General features: G+C 59.9%; 15 protein-coding genes across 15 annotated transcripts; 9 read left to right on the forward strand and 6 right to left on the reverse strand.

The window, feature by feature from the left end:
* Positions 1 to 203: 203 nt before the first annotated feature.
* OT_ostta11g02140 (Major facilitator superfamily domain, general substrate transporter) lies at positions 204 to 1,622 on the forward strand (the record flags this gene model as incomplete). The annotated part of the gene is made up of 1 exon (XM_022983029.1): positions 204 to 1,622. The coding sequence occupies one exon, from the start codon at positions 204 to 206 to the stop codon at positions 1,620 to 1,622; it is 1,419 nt and encodes a 472-aa protein (XP_022839963.1).
* Positions 1,623 to 1,805: 183 nt separating this feature from the next.
* Positions 1,806 to 2,216, reverse strand: OT_ostta11g02150 (Histone core; the record flags this gene model as incomplete). Its single annotated transcript, XM_003081988.2, has 1 exon — positions 1,806 to 2,216. One exon carries the CDS (start codon positions 2,214 to 2,216, stop codon positions 1,806 to 1,808), a length of 411 nt encoding a protein of 136 aa, XP_003082036.2.
* A 376-nt stretch (positions 2,217 to 2,592) lies between these two features.
* OT_ostta11g02160 (Histone H4) lies at positions 2,593 to 2,904 on the forward strand (the record flags this gene model as incomplete). Its single annotated transcript, XM_022983030.1, has 1 exon — positions 2,593 to 2,904. One exon carries the CDS (start codon positions 2,593 to 2,595, stop codon positions 2,902 to 2,904), a length of 312 nt encoding a protein of 103 aa, XP_022839964.1.
* Positions 2,905 to 3,136: 232 nt separating this feature from the next.
* On the forward strand, positions 3,137 to 3,838 carry OT_ostta11g02170 (HSP20-like chaperone; the record flags this gene model as incomplete). The annotated part of the gene is made up of 1 exon (XM_003081990.2): positions 3,137 to 3,838. The coding sequence occupies one exon, from the start codon at positions 3,137 to 3,139 to the stop codon at positions 3,836 to 3,838; it is 702 nt and encodes a 233-aa protein (XP_003082038.2).
* A 77-nt stretch (positions 3,839 to 3,915) lies between these two features.
* OT_ostta11g02180 (unnamed product) lies at positions 3,916 to 4,725 on the reverse strand (the record flags this gene model as incomplete). The annotated part of the gene is made up of 1 exon (XM_003081991.2): positions 3,916 to 4,725. The coding sequence occupies one exon, from the start codon at positions 4,723 to 4,725 to the stop codon at positions 3,916 to 3,918; it is 810 nt and encodes a 269-aa protein (XP_003082039.2).
* A 145-nt stretch (positions 4,726 to 4,870) lies between these two features.
* On the forward strand, positions 4,871 to 6,328 carry OT_ostta11g02190 (Aminopeptidase P N-terminal domain; the record flags this gene model as incomplete). Its single annotated transcript, XM_003081992.1, has 1 exon — positions 4,871 to 6,328. The coding sequence occupies one exon, from the start codon at positions 4,871 to 4,873 to the stop codon at positions 6,326 to 6,328; it is 1,458 nt and encodes a 485-aa protein (XP_003082040.1).
* A 115-nt stretch (positions 6,329 to 6,443) lies between these two features.
* OT_ostta11g02200 (unnamed product) lies at positions 6,444 to 6,809 on the reverse strand (the record flags this gene model as incomplete). Its single annotated transcript, XM_003081993.2, has 1 exon — positions 6,444 to 6,809. One exon carries the CDS (start codon positions 6,807 to 6,809, stop codon positions 6,444 to 6,446), a length of 366 nt encoding a protein of 121 aa, XP_003082041.2.
* A 165-nt stretch (positions 6,810 to 6,974) lies between these two features.
* OT_ostta11g02210 (Methyltransferase domain) lies at positions 6,975 to 8,027 on the forward strand (the record flags this gene model as incomplete). The annotated part of the gene is made up of 1 exon (XM_022983032.1): positions 6,975 to 8,027. One exon carries the CDS (start codon positions 6,975 to 6,977, stop codon positions 8,025 to 8,027), a length of 1,053 nt encoding a protein of 350 aa, XP_022839965.1.
* A 29-nt stretch (positions 8,028 to 8,056) lies between these two features.
* OT_ostta11g02220 (Pseudouridine synthase, RluC/RluD, conserved site) lies at positions 8,057 to 8,959 on the reverse strand (the record flags this gene model as incomplete). The annotated part of the gene is made up of 1 exon (XM_003081995.1): positions 8,057 to 8,959. One exon carries the CDS (start codon positions 8,957 to 8,959, stop codon positions 8,057 to 8,059), a length of 903 nt encoding a protein of 300 aa, XP_003082043.1.
* Positions 8,960 to 9,033: 74 nt separating this feature from the next.
* On the forward strand, positions 9,034 to 10,857 carry OT_ostta11g02230 (DNA repair metallo-beta-lactamase; the record flags this gene model as incomplete). Its single annotated transcript, XM_003081996.1, has 1 exon — positions 9,034 to 10,857. One exon carries the CDS (start codon positions 9,034 to 9,036, stop codon positions 10,855 to 10,857), a length of 1,824 nt encoding a protein of 607 aa, XP_003082044.1.
* A 75-nt stretch (positions 10,858 to 10,932) lies between these two features.
* Positions 10,933 to 11,952, forward strand: OT_ostta11g02240 (Serine/threonine-protein kinase, active site; the record flags this gene model as incomplete). Its single annotated transcript, XM_022983033.1, has 1 exon — positions 10,933 to 11,952. One exon carries the CDS (start codon positions 10,933 to 10,935, stop codon positions 11,950 to 11,952), a length of 1,020 nt encoding a protein of 339 aa, XP_022839966.1.
* Positions 11,953 to 12,044: 92 nt separating this feature from the next.
* On the forward strand, positions 12,045 to 13,058 carry OT_ostta11g02250 (Peptidase S1, trypsin family, active site; the record flags this gene model as incomplete). The annotated part of the gene is made up of 1 exon (XM_022983034.1): positions 12,045 to 13,058. The coding sequence occupies one exon, from the start codon at positions 12,045 to 12,047 to the stop codon at positions 13,056 to 13,058; it is 1,014 nt and encodes a 337-aa protein (XP_022839967.1).
* Positions 13,059 to 13,123: 65 nt separating this feature from the next.
* On the reverse strand, positions 13,124 to 14,398 carry OT_ostta11g02260 (Tetratricopeptide-like helical; the record flags this gene model as incomplete). The annotated part of the gene is made up of 1 exon (XM_003081998.2): positions 13,124 to 14,398. One exon carries the CDS (start codon positions 14,396 to 14,398, stop codon positions 13,124 to 13,126), a length of 1,275 nt encoding a protein of 424 aa, XP_003082046.2.
* A 207-nt stretch (positions 14,399 to 14,605) lies between these two features.
* Positions 14,606 to 15,604, forward strand: OT_ostta11g02270 (Leucine carboxyl methyltransferase; the record flags this gene model as incomplete). Its single annotated transcript, XM_003081999.2, has 1 exon — positions 14,606 to 15,604. The coding sequence occupies one exon, from the start codon at positions 14,606 to 14,608 to the stop codon at positions 15,602 to 15,604; it is 999 nt and encodes a 332-aa protein (XP_003082047.2).
* A 64-nt stretch (positions 15,605 to 15,668) lies between these two features.
* Positions 15,669 to 18,902, reverse strand: OT_ostta11g02280 (Monooxygenase, FAD-binding; the record flags this gene model as incomplete). Its single annotated transcript, XM_003082000.1, has 1 exon — positions 15,669 to 18,902. One exon carries the CDS (start codon positions 18,900 to 18,902, stop codon positions 15,669 to 15,671), a length of 3,234 nt encoding a protein of 1,077 aa, XP_003082048.1.
* Positions 18,903 to 18,914: the final 12 nt, after the last annotated feature.

Raw genomic sequence — 18,914 nt, forward strand, 5'->3', positions numbered from 1 at the left:
CGACCCGGCCGACGACGACGCGCGCGTCGCGGGCGTCGACGGCGGTGCGGACGACGCGACGGGCGCGACGGACGCGTGAGAGATGTGGAACGACGGGCGCGCGCGCGACGACGACGGGCGCGTTCGCGACGAGCGCGCGTCGACGGCCGTGGCGCGCGAACGAGGGCGTGGACGGTGGCGTCGACGCGATGGCGCGCCGGACGATGGCGCGCAGGACGATGGGCGCGGGACGATGGGCGTGGGACGGGTCGCGGGACGACGCGCGGACGCGGACGCGGACGGCGGCGGACGCGACGGATGGGTCGAAGGGCGTGGACGTGGGAGGGAAGACGGGGTATCGTTTCGTCGTCGTCGGTTTGGTCGCGTTCGCGTTGATGTTGTGTAACGCGGATCGGGTGATCATGTCGGTGGCGAGCGTTCCGCTCGCGGCGGCGAACGGCTGGGGCGAACGCGCCGTGGGGTTGGTGCAGAGCTCGTTCTTGTGGGGGTACGCCCTGACCCCGCTCGTCGGGGGATGGTTGGCGGATACGTACGGTGGGAAGGTTGTTCTCGGGGGTGGGATCGCGATCTGGTCGCTCGCGACGCTTTTCACGCCGTTCGCGGCGTCGGCGGAGAGTCTGGCGCCGCTTCTCGTGACGAGAGCGACGATGGGGTTGGGCGAGGGCGTGGCGCTTCCGTGCATGAATAACATCATATCTCGATGGGTCCCGAGAGCCGAGCGCTCGCGCGCGGTGGCGGTGTCCATGGGCGGTTTCCAGAGCGGCTCGATGATCGGATTACTCGCCGCGCCCGTGCTCCTGGCGCGCGCGGGCGTTCCGGGCCCGTTCGTCGTCTTCGGTGTGCTCGGCCTCGTTTGGGCTATCATCTGGCAACTCGCCGCGACGACTTATCCAAAACAATGTAAGATGGTCGGAGCGGACGAGCTGCGTCACATCGTTGACTTCCCGGGAGGCGCGCTCACGGAAGCGGAACGCGTGGACCGCTCGACTCGGGGCACGCCTCCGTTCAAACTTTTGCTGTCCAAGGCCCCGACGTGGGCGTGCATCATCGCCAACTTTGTGAACAACTGGGGTATTTTCATATTGTTAGCGTGGATGCCGCTCTATTTCAAGCAGGTCATCGGCGTAAATCTTCGCACCGCGGCGTGGTTCAGCGCTCTCCCGTGGGCCACCATGGCGGCGAGCGGCATTGTCGCGGGAACTTTGGCGGATAACTTGATCAATATTCGCGGCTGGACGACGACTCGTACGCGTAAATTTATTCAAGGCGTCGGTTTCATCGGACCGTCGCTGTGTTTGCTAGTCTTGGCTGTGAACGGCGCGAACATGACGGCGGCGCGCGCCGTTGCGACGCTCACCGTCGCGTGCGGGTGCATGTCGTTCTCACAAGCCGGCTTTCTGGTGAACTTCCAAGAGATCGGTCCCAAGTACGCTGGTGTGTTACACGGGATGGCGAACACCGCGGGAAGCATCGCCGGAATGGTCGGAACGTACGCCACCGGCGCTGTCTTGGAGGCGACGGGCGGGAACTGGAGCGCCGTTTTGTACGTAACCGCGTTTGTCTACGCCTTGGGCGCGACGACGTGGTTGGCGATGAGCACGGGAGAGCGCGTGTTCGATTGACTTAGTGAATGATATAGAAATTTGTTATCGAGGTTTATTTAGGTCGAGGGGTGGACGAGGAAGAGATCTTTTTCGGAAGTGGTGGTGTTAAATGAACACCATATTTGGTTTTTTTGCGCCGACCGAAGCCTTCGCTTGTTTTTTTTTTATCGCTACTAAATTAACACTCTGATGGTGGTTAATTTAAGCGCGCTCACCGCGGATGCGGCGGGCGAGTTGCACGTCCTTCGGCATGATCGTGACACGCTTGGCGTGGATCGCGCACAAGTTGGTGTCTTCGAACAAGCCAACGAGGTACGCTTCGGACGCTTCTTGGAGCGCGAGGACCGCGGAGGATTGGAATCGCAAGTCCGTCTTGAAGTCTTGCGCGATTTCTCGGACAAGGCGTTGGAACGGGAGCTTGCGGATCAAAAGTTCGGTGGACTTTTGGTACTTGCGGATCTCACGGAGCGCAACGGTACCCGGGCGGTACCTGTGCGGCTTCTTGACGCCGCCGGTCGCCGGGGCGGACTTGCGGGCCGCCTTGGTGGCGAGTTGCTTGCGCGGGGCCTTGCCACCGGTGGACTTACGGGCAGTTTGCTTCGTACGGGCCATATTGACTGTCGAGTTGTGACGACGCCGTGCGATCGAATCGAGCGTTTCACCGCGCGCGCCGGTGAGTCGGTGAGTTCGAAAGCAGGGGGTCATACACGAGTCATTACTCTCTATTTACTTGAAATGCCCATTTTTCACGTGCATGCATCACTTGATTGTTTTTAAATCCACGCATTGTGGTTCATGACTCATTGTGTGCCATTTAGAAACAATCAACGCATCAATGATTGTGTGAAATGAACTTTTTACCCCTATAATTTCATGGGTCGTGACTCGCACGGAGTATTTTCAACTCACCGCGAACTCACCGGCGCCCGCGTCCGTGGCCCCGACCGCGCGCGCAGGTCGTCACTAATCGACACGTTCGAAAACAACAATGTCTGGCCGTGGTAAAGGTGGTAAGGGTCTCGGAAAGGGCGGCGCCAAGCGTCACCGCAAGGTCCTTCGCGACAACATTCAAGGCATCACGAAGCCGGCGATCCGACGCTTGGCTCGCCGTGGTGGTGTCAAGCGCATCTCCGGTCTCATCTACGAAGAGACCCGAGGCGTCCTCAAGGTGTTCCTCGAGAACGTCATCCGTGATGCCGTGACCTACACCGAGCACGCTCGCAGAAAGACGGTCACCGCCATGGATGTCGTCTACGCGCTCAAGCGCCAAGGCCGCACCCTCTACGGCTTCGGCGGTTAAATATTCATTTAACCTCTCACCGACGCGTAGAATTCAAAAAATCAAAAAACGCTCTCGCTTCGCGAGGCGCAAAAACCAAACATGGTGTTCATTTAACACCACCATCGAACCAAAAGATCCGTCGAATCACAATCATCTCGCGTCGCGCCGTAGACGTCGTCCGTCACCTTTGACATGCGTCCAACTCATCTTGTCTTCAAACAGTTAGGCGAACGCCTCGCGCTCGTTTGAAATGCCGCGCCCCACACAGACGCGTCAACAGGGGATGTCCCGTCCCGAGGACCGCTCGCGCGTCGCTATCGCCCTCGCGACCGTCCTCGTCGGTTCTCTCGCGTACTGGTACGTCCTCGATCGTCGTCGACGAACCACGGAGCGGAGAAAAGATGACGAGCGGTTCGACGCCGAGCAGATTCGTCTCAAGCTCGAACTGGCGCGCATGGCGGAGAGCGGGAACTTAGGAACGTCGAGCGCGTCCTCGGGCGTGGTCTCACTCAGCGCCGCGTCGTGTGGAGGCGTCACGGATCGGTACTCTTGGACGCAGGACGAGCGAGAGATCGTCGTCGCGTTCCGGGTGGAGGCGTCGACGCGCGCGCGAGACTGCCTCGTCGAAATCTCCACAAAGTCCATTCACGCCGTGGTCAAGGGGAAGACGTTGCTCGAGGGCGAATTGACGAGGCGAATCGTGAAGGATGATTCGTATTGGGAGCTAGAGGAGAGTACGGGCGGAGGGAAGGCGTTGGTGGTGACGCTCACCAAGTTGCGACGGACGTACGCGAAATTTCACTGGGCGAGTGTGTGTCTGGGAGAGCCGGAGGTCGACGTCGCTTCGTTCGGTGATCCCGTGGTCGGTGTGAACGGACAACGCCCGGGCGACGTCGAGGCGATGATGGAGGAGGTTCGAGGGATGCGTCGGGACGCGGAGCAGTCGAAATAGCTGGCGTATTGGCGACGTATTGTATTTACATGTAGTAGGTAGGAATTTAGCGCTCGGCGCCGTCGTCTCACGACGCTTCACGACGCTTCGAGCGTGTCCGACGGGACCGGGAGCGTCTCCGTCCACGTTCTCTGGAGATTTGTCTCGCCTCGCGCGTGCGCCTCGGATGTCGCTCGGGCCCGCTCCTCCGCCAGTCTATCGTACGCGTTCCATACGAACTTTCGCGAGACAGAATCCGACGCCGCGAACGCGATCCCGATTAACACGACGCACAGACAAATCATAGGAACCGCCTCCGCGGGAATCTCTCCGAATCGCCCGCTCGCGAACAGGCGCCGGACCTCGATGTCGTACGTCAGCTCGCTCGGCGCCGCCGCCTCGCCCCGCCAATACACCCCCTCGCGCTCCGCGCGCACCGTCACCCTCGCTCGCGTCACCCCGTTCCCGAGCGTTTTCGCGCTCAGGATCGTCTTCTCGACGCTCAAAAGCGCACGTCTCAGCTCTGTCCGTCGCCCGCCGCTCGCCGCGCCGAAGCGCGACCAGCGCCCCCCCCCGTACGCCTCCGCCCGCACCTCCAGCGCCCCCGCGTCCGTCGCTCGGTGCGACACCTTGACCTCGTACGACGTCCTCGGGTCGAGGTCCCGCACGTCGTACGCGTGCGACGCACCGAATCGCACCCGTCGATCGATCGCTCGAGCGCCCGGGACGAGCGTGTACGTCTCCGTCGCCCACGTCCCGCGCGCGCGCGTCGCCGACGTCCCTCGCGCGAGCGCGACGACGGTGGCGAGGAAGACGACGCGCACCGCGCGCGCGGTGGCGCCGCGCGCGGGACGAGGCATCGTCCTCGACGCGTCCGACGATGCCGCTGGTCGATGTTCGATGGCCATCGACGACGCGTCGGCACACGCGCGCGCTCGCGCGCGACGGATGCGCGCGCGCGGGTCGTCGTCGACGTCGGCGGTGGACGGCGCGCGCGCGGTCGGGCCGCGGGCGCGCGCGCGGGCGCGAGCGAGGCGGCGGTGGACGACGGTCATGACGTCGTCGGCGACGTTCGAGCGAGGACCGGGGACGCTGCGCGTGCACCGCGCGCTGCACGCGGAGAACCGCGCGCGGGCGGTGCGGGAGATGCGGTCGCGGGGGTACGTCGAGGGCGCGCTCGCGCTCGCGGGGGGGAAACAACGGCGGAGAGACGCGACGGATAACGAACCGCTGTTCCGGCAGGAGTCGTACTTTCACTGGGCGTTCGGCGTCGAGGAGGGTGACTGCGCGGGGGCGATAGATTTGGCCACGGGAGAGGCCACGCTGTTCATTCCGAGACTTCCCGAGGAGTACGCGATCTGGATGGGGACGATTGAGAGCGCGGAATCGTTCGGCGAGCGGTACATGTGCGAACGCGTCATGTATACGGATGAGTTTGAAGATTTTTTGAAGCGACAGAAGCGCGTGTACGCGCTGCACGGAACCAACACGGACAGCGGGGACGCGACGAGTGGGTTAGGTTCGAGCTTGAGCGCGGCCGTCGGGGATAAGCTCGACACGAGCGACGCGCTGTTCAACGCGCTCACAGAGCTGCGCACGGTGAAGACGCCGCGCGAGCAAGAGGTTTTGAAGTACGCGAACAAGATTGCCTCCATGGCGCACGTCGAGGTGATCAAGTCGATCAAACCCGGGATGATGGAGTACCAGCTCGAGTCGTTGTTCAAGCACGTGTGCTATAGTAAGGGAGGTATGCGACTCGAGGCGTACACGCCCATCTGCGCCGCAGGCGCCAACGGCGCGGTGCTTCACTACGGCCACGCCGGTGCACCGAATGCGACGCAGATCAAGGACAAGGATCTAGTTTTGATGGATATGGGTGCGGAATACGCCTGCTACGCGAGCGACATCACCACGACGGTGCCTGCGGGAGGCAAATTTACAGAGGACGCAAGAATCATCTACGAAGGCGTTCTCGCCGCGCACAAAGCCGTTATCTCGGCTCTCAAAGCCGGCGTTGCGTGGCTCGACATGCAACGACTCGCCGAGAGACATATTCTCCGCGCTCTCGTCGACGGCGGATTTCTCGTCGGAGACATTGAGGAGATGATGACGAAGAGAGTCAGCGCCACGTTCATGCCGCACGGTTTGGGTCACCATCTCGGCATCGACACGCACGACGTCGGTGGATACGGACTCCCAGGAGCGCCCGAACGAAGCACAGAACCTGGTCTGAAGAATTGTCGCACCGCCGCAACGTTGAAAGCGGGTAACGTGATGACGGTGGAGCCCGGGTGCTACTTCATCAACCTTCTACTCGACAGAGCCATGGCGCCTGAATCTGACATCAAGCAGTATTTCGTCCCCGAGCGTGTCAACGCGTGCAGATCCATGGGCGGCGTTCGTCTCGAGGACAATATTCTCATAACCGAGACCGGGTGCGAGTCGTGGACGAACGTCCCTCGCGATGTCCGCGACGTCGAGGCCGTAATGGCGGGCGCCTCGTGGCCGTGAGTTTCAAAAACTCCGTCACTGCGTCGGTCCGACACACAAAATTTATTCATCATCACACATCAATCATTCTAACTAAAAGTACCGTCGCGGCGCACTGTAACATTCGTCCCATTCCCTATTTCTCACCCTCGCCTCGTCCCGTCCTTCTCGGGTCCGGCTCCGCCGGCTTCAACCGGTCCTCCGAGTAATTCGGCGCCGGCGTCGTCCTCGGCAGATGTCTGTAATCGTACAGCAACGAATCCGCGACGTGTTCTTCATCCTCATCGTTCTTCCGTTCGCTGTACGTGCGCCACCACGAGCGAAGCGACGCGTCGTACGCCTCCGACTTACTCGTCGTCTCGCTCGTCTCGTCGCCCTCGCGCGCCCTCGCGCTCGCGCTCGCGCTCGGTTTCTTCCCGTAGATCGCGTCGAGGACGAATGACGGGACCGCGGTCCCCCCTCTCGCCGTCGCGGGCGCCCTGGGGGCGTCGGCGTCGCCCATCGCGATCGATCCGCGTCGCACTGTGTCGGACTTCGCGACGCGGCCATGCGTCGGACGACGACGACGACCGCGACGCGCTGGACCGCGCGCGCGCGCGCGTGGCGACGGGCGAGGACGTGCGCGACGTCGCCGCGCGGTCGTCGTCCGCGACGCGCGGTGCGAGCGATGACGACGAGGGATGAACGATCGAGGGAGGATTCGAGCGAGGCGTCGACGGCGACGACGGCGACGAACGTGGACGACGCGCGCGCGAGAGAGGAGACGGAGGCGCGACGGCGGCGACAGCGCGAACATAGGAAGCGGAATCGAGCGCGGAATAAGCTGGCGATGCGACGGGAGGTGGAGGGATTGGCGCGCGCGTTCTTGGCGCGCGCGGGGACGGAGACGGCGACGAAGACGAAGGCGGAGGCGGTGGATTGGACGCGCGTGCCGAGCGAGGCGGATCCGCTCGATAAGAACGCGAAGGGTGGGGAGGCCAGAGGGTTGAGAAAACGGAATCAGGTGGCGACGTTCGCGACGCACCTGCGATCGTTGGTGGCGAGCGGGAGAGACGTGCGAACAGTCGTGGATTTTGGATGCGGCACGGGAAGCGTCGTGATGGCGTGCGCGGCGCTCTTTCCCCAACTTAAATTCGTTGGCATCGATTTGAATCCTGTGAGTATCGATATTTTGAATCGACGCATAGCGGAGAGTGGGATGACGAACGTCTCGGCGCGCGTCGGTCTCATCGAAGAGAGCGAGACGACGCTCGACGACGCCGACGTGGCGCTCGCGCTTCACGTGTGCGGCGAAGCGACCGATTTTGTGATGGATCAAGCCATAGAGCGTCGGATTCCATTCATAATCGCGCCATGCTGCGTGGGGAAGGTGCAGAAGGGCGGCATGCGAAGCTTGAATCGCATGAGAAACGATTTGATCTCCATCGAGAAACCAAACTCAATCGAGCGTCCGAGATCGAGACTCATGCGAGCCGCTGGTTTTGATTTTGAATCGTACATGAACGCCGCGGCTCTGGCGGATTGGAGTGGACACCAAGGTGTCGATCCCACCGATGCAAACGAACCACTCGCTCGTCTGCCGCGTTTGGCGAAGACAGCGATTGAAACTGATCGAGGCGCGTTTGCGCGCGAAAACAACTACGAAGTTTCCATTTTTAAAATGCCCGCACAGAGCGGCATACGGGACGACGTCATCGTCGGTGTCCCACATCATAGCTGAATTTATAGTCTATTGCAACCTAGAGCTAGTCATTGTTCATTTGCGTCACCATCGACAGTCGATCGCAGGAGCGGTTGGTCGTCAAACCAAGCACCGAAGTCATTCGCGAGCGACTCTGGAAAGTACCGATCGAAAGCCGCCGGGTCCCACTCATCGCCCGTACCTATCGGACTGCAAATAATCTGAATCGTCTCCCCGAGCACGCTCTTTGGGATCCGAATCGCACACGCGTGTAAGTAGGTCCTATCCACGTCTCGCTCGCCGCCGTACGTGTCGTCGCCCAGAAGAGGACTACCCAAAGATTTCGCCGCCACGCGAAGCTGATGCGTCTTTCCCGTCATCGGTCTGAACACAAACATTCTCAACGCTCGTTCTCCCATCCCGCGCGCGCCAAAACTCACGAACTTTGTCTCCGCCGGCGATTCCGTCGTCGACGTCAGCATCCAAGCCTTTCTTCTCGAGCGCGTCATGTCGCCTCGCACCGTGCCCATCTTCTTCCGAGGCTTTCTGTTCGACATCCCGACGTAATACTTCACAATTTCCCTCTCCTCGAAAGCCTTACTCAGCGCGTCTCGCGCGCGCGCGTTCTTCGCGAAGACCAAAATCCCGCTCGTCGGCTTGTCCAAGCGATGCACCGACATCACCGCCGTCCTCTCCCCCATCTGCGTCCGAAGCCTCGCCAGCGCCCCCGGAGCGAACTCACTGTGAAAGCTCATCCCTCGCGGTTTATTCACGATCACCACCGCCTCGCTCTCGTGCAGGACGACCATCTCCTCGAACGCCTCGGCATCGCTCTCGCGCGCCGTCGCGTCGCGCCCGTCGTCGTCCCGCGTCGACGCCCGAAGCGCGCCGCACCGTCGCCATCTCCTCGACCTATCGATCGACGTTCGCGTCGTCGTCGTCGTCGTCGCGGACGTCCCACGCGCCCGCATCGTCCACGGGCGTCGCGTTCTGTCGTCCGTCCCGCACACACGCGCGCGCCCTCGCGCACGCGCGCGCGCGCGCGATGGCGTCGCAGTGCGGGGCGATTAAACGTCTGCGCGCGCCCGCGTTCGCGGGCGTCGTCGTGGACGGGTTCAACTTTCAATCCCCCGATGACGTCGCGCGCGTGCTGACGCACTTTCACGCCGATCATTACTGCGGATTAACGTCCTCGTACGGACGCGCCGAGACGACGACGAGGGCGACGACGACGGGCGATGGCGTCGATGCGTCGAGCGCGATCGATGGGCGCGCGCCGAAGATTTATTGCTCGAAAATCACGGCGAGATTAGTGATCGAGGTGCTCGGCGTGCGGGCGTCGCGCGTCGAGGCGTTGGAGGTGGGAGAGACGACGATTTTAGGGGACACGGAGATCGAGGTGACGTTCATCGATGCGAATCACTGTCCGGGGGCGTGTTTGGTGTTCTTTAGGAACGTGCGGACGAATGAGACGCTGTTGCACACCGGGGATTTTAGGGCGGCGAGACGGGTGCGAGAGGACGTACACTTGGCGCGATGTCTGGCGCGGTGCGTCGACGGGGGGCCGGACGAGGTGCATCTGGATACGACGTACTGCGAGAAGAAGTGGACGTTCCCGGATCAGGACGTTGTGTTGGAGGCAATGCGTAAGATTGCGGAGGAGGAATCGAAACGGGAGCCGAGAACGTTGTTTCTGTGCGGGTCGTACTCGGTGGGAAAGGAGCGAGCGATTCGCGCGGTGTGCCAGGGCGCGCGCACGCGAGCGAGCGTCACCTCGAGACGGAAGAGATCGCTCGTGCTGAGCGAGTGGTGGCGGGATGACCTGTTCGTGTGCGAGGACGACAACCCGGAGGAGGCGGCGAGGTGCCGCGTGCGCGTGTGCGGTCTCGGCAAGGGATCGAATCATCGGGCGATGATGGACATCATCAAAAACGAGGCACCACGGTGGGGCGCCGTCGTGGCCTTTTCTCCCACGGGGTGGAGCTACAGGAAAAGCATGGAAAAGGATGGGGAGTTCCGCGTCGAACCATGGATCGAGAATGAAGGTCGAACGCGCACGTACGCCGTTCCTTACTCGGAGCACTCCAGCTACACAGAGCTTCGAGAGTTTATAAAATTCTTGAAGCCAAAGAGGATTACGCCGACGGTGAATGCGAGCACCGAGAACGAACGAGAGAAGTTGGTGAACAAGCACTTCCTTGACTTGGTGGATCTGAAATACGACGTGAAGCGGATAGACTTTTACTTCAAAAATGGCGGCGTCGCGGAGAAGAAACAGAAGACATCGGACGTCATTGTCGTCATCGACAGCGAAGACGAACAGGCGGGTGACGACGAAGTCAAGGTCAAGGCGGAGGTCATCTCCGCCCTCGATGGGGACGTGGACACGATTCGTCGTCAGCAAGAGCTTTGGAAGAGCTTTCGAACTATCCCGGCAAAGAAATCTGCGAAGCCACTCGAACCTTTCCCTCTCGAATGCGTCGCCGTCGTGCGTAGCGGAGCATACGAACAGTTTCGCTCCCGAGCGCACGTGGAACAGCGGCTCAAGGAGCTCGGCGCAACGGTGATGTCTCGAGTGACGTCCAACGTCACACACATAGTCGTTCCAAACAAGGGTGAACTCGCCACCGAGGCCGCACGCCTGAGCGCGCTCAGAGAGATGGACGAGTATAAGGATCATCCCTCGGCGCTGCGTGTCACCGAGGCTTGGCTCATGCGCCACGTTCGCGCGCGAGCGAACAACGTCGCTCCCGAGCACAGCGACAGCGCCAAGGCGGCGCACGAAATGAAGAAAAGAGAGGAAAAACTCGCCAAGGCGGCCGCGGCGAAGCGAAAGCGAGAGGCGAAGAAACTCGACGCGAAGAAATAGAGCGTGCCTTGTTGTGTAACGTTAGCGCCTAGACATTTGGATTCCTCGCGCCGCACCTCTCGACGCGTCGTCGTCATGCGCGACGACACCGTGGAAAAAGAGGGTACTTGGGAAGAGCTCGACGATCTCAGACGACGCGCCCGCGATGAGGACTGGCTCATCGACGTCGAGGCGTCGTGTTCGTTTGAGCGCTCGCTCGGTAAAGGCTCCTCGGGCGAAGCGTTTCTCGCCCGATGGCGCGGCGCTCGAGTGGTCGTGAAACGCATCGAGGCGCTGAAGACGACGTTGGCGAAGCGCGCGTTCGCTCGGGAGTGCGCGATCATGGCTCGAGTGAGACATCCGAACGTGTTGGCATTTTACGGCGCGGCGCTGAGCGAGTCGAGGTGCGACGTCGTCGTCGAGCACGCGGCGGGAGGAACTCTCAAGGCGTGGTTACACGAAAGTGGGAGACAGAAGCGCTCGTTAAGCGAAAGACTCGACGTTGGTATGGATGTGGCGCGCGCTTTCGCGTATTTAGAGAGTCGAACGCCTAGTGTGATGCACAGGGACCTGAAGCCGAGCAACGTGTTCGTGGCGGCGGATGGTCGAGCGATGGTGGCAGATTTTGGTCTGTCGCGCTTCGTCGCCGCGAACGGTGAGGAGTTGACGGGTGAGACGGGGACATACATTTACATGGCTCCTGAGGTGATTCGAAGCGAGCACTACGACAATCGAGCCGATGTTTTCTCGTACGGAGTATTGCTGCACGAACTGGTGACTGGAATCGAGCCGTACCAGCCACATAATTCCACCGCGATACAAATAGCGACGGCCGTCGCCGATCAAGGTCTCCGACCTAACATTCCCGAGGACACGCACGCGGGCCTCGCGGCCATCATTGAAATGTGCTGGCAGCAGAACGCATCGGATCGACCGTCCTTCGCCGTCATTCTTGAGTCCATGGAAACAATGGTTCCTGACATCCTCAAGGAACAGGAGGCCAAAGCAGCCGCGCGGCGTGAGAATCCGAGCGTGCAAGCCAAGGCATTTCAGAATTTGTCTCACACGTTTGCAACGTGGTCCAGCAAAATGGCCGAGTTAGGAGGAGGTTTGTAGTACTTATTTGTCAACAACGGAAGTTTGGAATCCACATGTTTGGTCTACCTCGTGCGAGCACTCGCCTCACTACACGTCGTCTTCCCGCGATCATGTGCATTTCGACGATGCTGTTCGTATTCGTTGTCGCGTGCTTAGTGAGCGCAGTGTCCGCGCAGGACGTCCGCGCCCGCGAGGACACACCGCTTGTTGGCGAACGCAGAGCGCCGGAGGCTCGCTATCAAGAAGATTTCGGAAATGTTGCAGCTCGAATCATAGGAGGACAAGTCCCCGCCGATATTACGAAGTACTCACACGCTGTTGCCATATTTATGGTGCAAGGAGGGAACGAATATTTCCGTTGCGGCGGAACGCTAATCACTGATACGCACGTACTGTCAGCTGCGCACTGTTTTTTTGACGACGCAGGCGTGTCAAACGTTGATGACTACTCCGCGGTTCATGTCAGATTGGGCGCTCAGGAAGATGTCTATGCAGGCGTAACGTCATACGTGACGCAAATTAATGGTCATCCGCAGTTTGATGGCTCTAGCTTTGACAATGACGTCGCCGTCCTCACCCTCGCATCACCGGTCGATGTTCAAATGTATGTGCCAGTCACTCTGTCGTGGGATCCGTCCGACGTCGTCGCAGAGGGGCAAATCATGGGGAAAATCGTCGGATGGGGAACGCGAGAGGATGGTAGACTTAGCTCCCAACTTATCGAAGGCGACGTACCGATTGTATCACGCGCTCAGTGCACTTCGGCTGGTTCATACAACCCTGCAGATATTTTGCCCAGCCACATTTGCGCGGGTTACGTGGAGGGAGGCATCGACTCGTGTCAGGGCGACAGTGGTGGTCCTTTGTCAGTGAATTCGAAACAAGTTGGAATTGTGAGCTGGGGAGATGGATGCGCGTTGGCTAGGAAATATGGCGTATATTTTCACGTCGCTGCGAGTGAGGGGTTCATCGGCTTAGCTACCGATTCGCGCGTGTACGAGTGGTCGCCGACGGACGGATCCATCCCATCGCCACCACCGACGCCGTCGCCTCCGTCGACGCCTCCACCGCTAGGATTATTTCCGTTCCCGATGCTTTCTCTCTTCTCTCTCTTCTCATTTTGAGTGGCGAGCGCGTGAGACTTTTGCCTGCGACTACCATGGTACTGTTTGTATTAAAAGTCCGTCGATCAAACGCCAGTGACCTTGCCTTGAAGGGAATCTTCATCCGGTAACTCTTCAAACATCTTCGCCCAGTTCGGGATCCCGGCGCCGGATTTCCAAATCGTTCCGTTCTTTGCCACGCCAAAGAAAACGTCGCGCGCAGTCGGGTCGAAACCGGACAGTTCAACTTGGTTAATGATCCACTTCTGCCACGCTCCGACGTCAACTGGCGTAAGCTTAAGCTTTTTGTCATCACCGAGAAGCGCCGCGGCGGCGGCGGCCGTCATTTCGGTCGTCTTGGAAGCCTTAGACCGTCGACTTCTCTGGCCGAAAGGCAAGTCTCCCCGTTCCGCATCCGTCTTATCCATGCTCACTGGCAAGACGACAACCTTGCTCTTCGTCAGCTTCTCCTTATACTTCTCCAGACTCGCCAACGTTTTATTGATGTGTTCTTCGCTCCCCGCGACGACGAAGACGCGATAAGACCCTCGCAATCGAGAGAACAACACGCTCTTTTCCCCGTCACCGAGCGTCACGCCCAGTCGTCCCAACTCCTCCTCGCGTTCAACCTTCTTGATGATTTGTTCGCGTCCCTTGAGCTCACCGCGAAGCAAAAGTGTGAACGCGATCAATCCCGCGGTGTTGATTCCTAAGTTTGTCACGGTTTCCGTCAAATCCGGCGCCCCCTCTCCTCCCTGTAACGCCTTGACGAGGCGCGTGCCAATGATGAACAGCCCGAGCCCCGCGCCCGCGGCGAGACCCCCGAACAGATACAGCTTGAAGAACCTGAACGGCTCCTGCGCCTCCGCACGAAGATTCACCATGGTGTTCGACCCCTGTCCTCCCTTGACCGCGGCGGCGACCTCGCCGTACTGCGTCGTCGACCGAAACGCGTCCAGGTCTGGGTCATCCATGAGCACCTTAAATTTCAAGTTATGCTCGTTCACCGCGGCGATGAGATCGTCCCTCGCCGCGTCGTACTCGTTCAGCTTGACGAACCCACACGCTCGATTATACCTCGCCGCCCTCGCCTCGTCCTCCGACGGCGACATCGTGAGCGCCGCGCCGAACGCCCGCGTCGCCCCTTCGTACTCCTTCCCCGCAAACAATCGCAACCCCTCGTTCACCGCCGTCGCCGCGTCCGCGTAGCCCTCCGTCGAGCGATCCCGCACCGCGCGCGGCATCATTCCACCGACGCGTCCGCGCCGTCCCGTCGTCCGTCCACCGACCGCGCCCGGCGATGTCATCGTCGTCGTCGTCGTCGTCGTCGTTATCATCGTCATCGTCATCGTCATCGCCATCGGCATCCGCCGCGAGCGCCTCGCGCGCGCGTCCACGCGCGCGCCCGTCGTCGGCGCCGGCGCGACCGCGCGAAGGACCATCTCCCCGCGCGCGCGTCCCGCGGTCCCGCGCGCGCGTCGCTCTCCCGTCGTCGTCGGCATCGGCGTCGATGAACCCTGGACGATGACCATCGCGCGGGTGATGGCGACGACAGCGCGACGCGCGCGATGGCGACGCGACCGTGGTCCGGGAAAGGGCGAAGGGACGCTTCGGCGACGCCCTCGACCGCGCGCGCGCGCGGTGGGACCGCGACGCGGGCGTCGAGGACGACGAGACGGTGGAGCGCGTCGAGGACGCGCGTGTCGGTGGGATGCGTCGACGGCGACGGACGCGCGATGGAACGGACGAACGGCGACGCGGGCGAGGGGGGGTGGCGCAGAGCGATGTGCGCGGTGCGACGACGGATCGAGGGGGGGGATGAGGACGTGTACGCGAACGCGTTGGTGGAGGGGTGGGCGGAGGATTGGACGGATGAGGCGACGACGAGCGCGGAGGCGGCGCACGCGATGGACGTGTTGGCGTTCAGACGCCTGAGCGCGATGATGAACGCGTACGAGAAGGGTACGGAAACGCATGGGATCGCGAGACAGGTCGTGGTGATCACGGCTGGAGCGGATACGAGGGCGTTTCGGTTGCCGTTTCCGAGCGGGACGGCGATTTTTGAGTGCGCGGACGGAGACGTGCACGCGAAGACGGCGGCGGTGATGAAGAGTGTCATGGCGAAACCGTCTCGAGGGTGCTCGCACAGACGAGTACCGGTGGATGTCACGGGAGAAAGCGTCGAGTACGGCGACTTGGAGGATCGTTTGGAGCGCGCCGGTTACCGCCCGGACGTGCGCTCGGTGTGGTTGGCGCAAGATTTACACGGCTGGGATCACACTCGTCTGGCGAATTTTATAACGGAGACCGCTGATTTGATGACGACTGGCAGTGAAATCATCATCGACGCCACGCCGTTGAATTCGAGTGACGACATCATTCGCCGAGAGTTCGCGACAAACGGAATCATGCCAGAGGTGGTACGAATTCCAGCGGATGATGGTAGAGACGCCATACGCCTCATCTTAGGGCGAGCGCAGCGCGTGTCCCTCAAAGAGTCTGAATACTATCATGAACAGCTCCGTTTGGCCGAGGACGAGGCCGATGAAGACGGCTTTGAAGATTAACGCTTTCAACTCCTAGGCGACCGGTACGGTGGCGAAGAATTAATTTTACATTTAGTATAGCAGTCTAGAGCTTGATTCTCTTCTCCTTCTTCTCCTTCTTCTCTTTCTTCTCCTTCTTCTCCTTCTTCTCCTTCTTCTCCTTCTTCTCCTTCTTCTCGGCTTTGCGCTTCTTTCCCTGTGTCAGCTCGTCGTCGTCAATGTTGTCCTCCTCAAAGACGATTTTGGTACCCACCGAAGCGACGCTGTTCGGACTGTTGATACCCTCGGCTTCGACAATCGCGTCGAGGCCTCGTGGATCACTGCCATTCTGTGCACCTATTCTCTTTTCCTTGAGTACGCGAATCGTTGTCTGCTGATCAAAGTCAGCTTCACGCTGTCCTTTGCGCGCGGGCTGGAGCGCCAGAGCACTGTGCATCTCCTTAGCCTTTTCGCGTGATCCAACCACCATTCTGGAGGATCTGCTCAGCATCTTTTGCTCGAAAATTGGCAGAGCGAATTCGAACCCAGCGTTCGGACCGTATTTGTGCACTCCCTCGACTAAACAATCGGCAAGAAGCACGGCGTCACTCATCGCCTGGTTCGCACCCTGTGCTTTGAAAGGCGTCATCGGGTGAGCAGCATCTCCAATCAACGTGACTCTACGACTTTCCTGTCCTTCTGGACGCAAAATCGTCGGCTCGAGCAACTCTCGGTCGTAAACAGGATAGCCCGACATGCAATCCAAAGGAGTGTTCTTCAACATTTGCGGAACTGGGTCATGCCAATCCCCGCAGCGGCGCGTGATTTCCTTCTTCAGACTCGCCGCATCTTTGGTATACTTTCGAGCAGTTTCTTCGGAGCACGGAAATGACAATTGCCACATCGTTGATGTAGTGGTAAAGGGCATTGCGTACAGTCGCGTGGTTCCATCAACGGTTTCAAAAATACGCCGATGCGCGAGCGGTACCTTCATGACCTGTTCGTCGATGATGCCAAGAACGACGCAGAGACCGACGTAATTAAGTCGATCCGCGGAAAGGTTCAGTTGGCGACGAACGGACGAGAAAATTCCGTCGGATCCTACCAAAAGGGCTCCCTCAATCTCTGTGCCATCTGTCAGTGCCACCGAGACCGAATTATCGTTCTCTCGAGACGTAAAACTCTCGAGTCTGCTGTTCCAACGTATCGCACCCGGTTTGACAGCCTCAATCAACCTTTTGCGAAGCACTTGTCGAGGAATATGAATGAATCGCCCAGAATTTTGGCATTCTCGACGATCTTTACTCTTAGCGCCGAAGGCCTCACCAAAAAAGCCTATGATGCTCCCGTCTGGTGAAAACGTGTAATGCGACGTGGAGGGTGCATCATCGTGCGAAATATCAACCCCCATCGCTTTGATAGCATCTTGCGCTTGAACTGTCAGACCGTAGCCCTGTGCACGCGCGTCGAAGCTTTTATCTGACTCCAACACGATCACGTCAAAACCTTTCCTTTGAAGCGCAACGGCAGCCGCGGCACCACCAATACCACCGCCAGCAATTATAATTTTACCACATTTTGACACATCAACATTGTGTGATGAATAGTCGATCTCATCCGAACCTTGTCGCTGCATTTTGAGATGTTCAACGACACTTTGTTGCCCCGCTTTTGCAAAAGCCCACTCCAAATTGTCGAGCTCTTCATCGCTGAACTCTTCCATTAGTCGTTCGACACTCCGAGCCAGCGCGGTAAATAAGTTGTCGTTGACCTGCCCAGTGTTTGCAAACGTCCAGGCGACATTGGCCAAATCAACCGCACTGAACTCATCCGCTCGTACCTCTGCTGTGCGCGCGAGGGCATCGAACAAGCGCTTATCAAGCTGACTCGCCTTGTCAAACGACCAAGCGATGTTAGCCGTGTTTGGGGCATCCAGATCATCCAGTCGATTGTTTAAGATGGACTTTCGCGCCGCAATAAACAGTTTTTCGTCGTATTTGCCCAGCTTAGCGAACGCCCAAGTTGTGTTCACGAGATCTTGTGTGTTGAAATCATCGAGACATGTCTCGGCCAGTCGAGCCAGAGCAGTGAACAGATTGTCGTCCAGGTGACAAGCCTTGGCGAATGCCCATGCAGTGTTTGCCATGTCTTGTGAATTAAAATCGCTTGCTCCTGTGGACATCCGTCGCTCGATGGATTTCGCGAAAGCGGTGAAGAGTGCGTCGTCCAAGTGCCCGGCTTTGGCAAAGGCCCACACCGCATTCGTCAGCCCTTGTGTGCTGAGAGTGCTCAGATGCCGATCCGCGTGCGCCGCCAGCGTCGTGAACAATTTTGCGTCGTATTGGCTCGCCTTTGCGAACGCCCAGACGAGATTCGAAAAGTCTTGAGCGTTGAAACCATCAAGGCGTTGCTGCGCCGACTGTGACAGTGCTCGGAACAAACCGGCGTCAACATAACCAGATTTCGCGAACGCCCAGGCCGTGTTGGAGAGCCCTTGCGTGCTAAAATCTTCCGCGCGACGCTCTACGCACCGCGATAGAGCCTTGAACAATCGGGCGTTGCCCTGACCCACGGTGGCGAACGCCCATGTCATATTTGTCAACTCTTGCGGATTGAATTGCTCCGCCTTCGTCGACGCCATCTTCTCCAAGGCCAAAAACAGACGCTCGTCCGCGTGCTCAGCCTTGGCGAACGCCCACGCGATATTGGCCAACTCTTGCGCGTTACACCGCTCAAGCTCGCCCTCGATCGCCCTCGCCAGAGTCTCCATCAAAGTCGCGTCCGTCGACCCGCGTCCGCATTTCGCCGCCCCGTGCGCGACGTTCGCCAACTCCCTCGCCCCCATCTTCCACCCCCGGTCGCCCACGCGCTCGATCGTCTGTCGAACCAATCGCTCGTGCGCCTCCTCGTGCGCCCTTAACTCCCCCTCCCCCACCGAAACAAACCTCCCAATGCTCGTCCACATCGCGCTCGCGTGAATGTGGTTCAACCGACCCGCGTGTTTGTCCCGCAACCCGTACAACTCTCTCAACGTTCGCGCGTTTCGTATGTTCGCCGTCAATAACGCCGGCGACGGTCCTCGCTCCCCGCTCGTCGTCCCTCCGCGATCCCTCCCTCCTCCCTCGCTCCCTCTCGTCGTCGTCACTCCGTCGGCCGCCTTTGGTTTCGGCAGTGGGTTGAGTCCACATCGTTTTCGCGCCTCGTCCTCGTCCACGCCCTGCGCGACGAGCTCTTTCGCTCGACGTTTCATCCGTTCCTTCTTCCCGAGCTTTTTCGTCGTCGTCGTCGTCGTCGTCGTCGTCGCCCCGGCGTTGGCATCACCGTCGTCGTCGTCGGACATGAATGAATGTAA

The sequence above is a fragment of the Ostreococcus tauri genome (assembly GCF_000214015.3).
Source record: "Ostreococcus tauri WGS project CAID00000000 data, contig chromosome 11, whole genome shotgun sequence".
Classification (NCBI taxonomy): Eukaryota; Viridiplantae; Chlorophyta; class Mamiellophyceae; order Mamiellales; family Bathycoccaceae; genus Ostreococcus; species Ostreococcus tauri.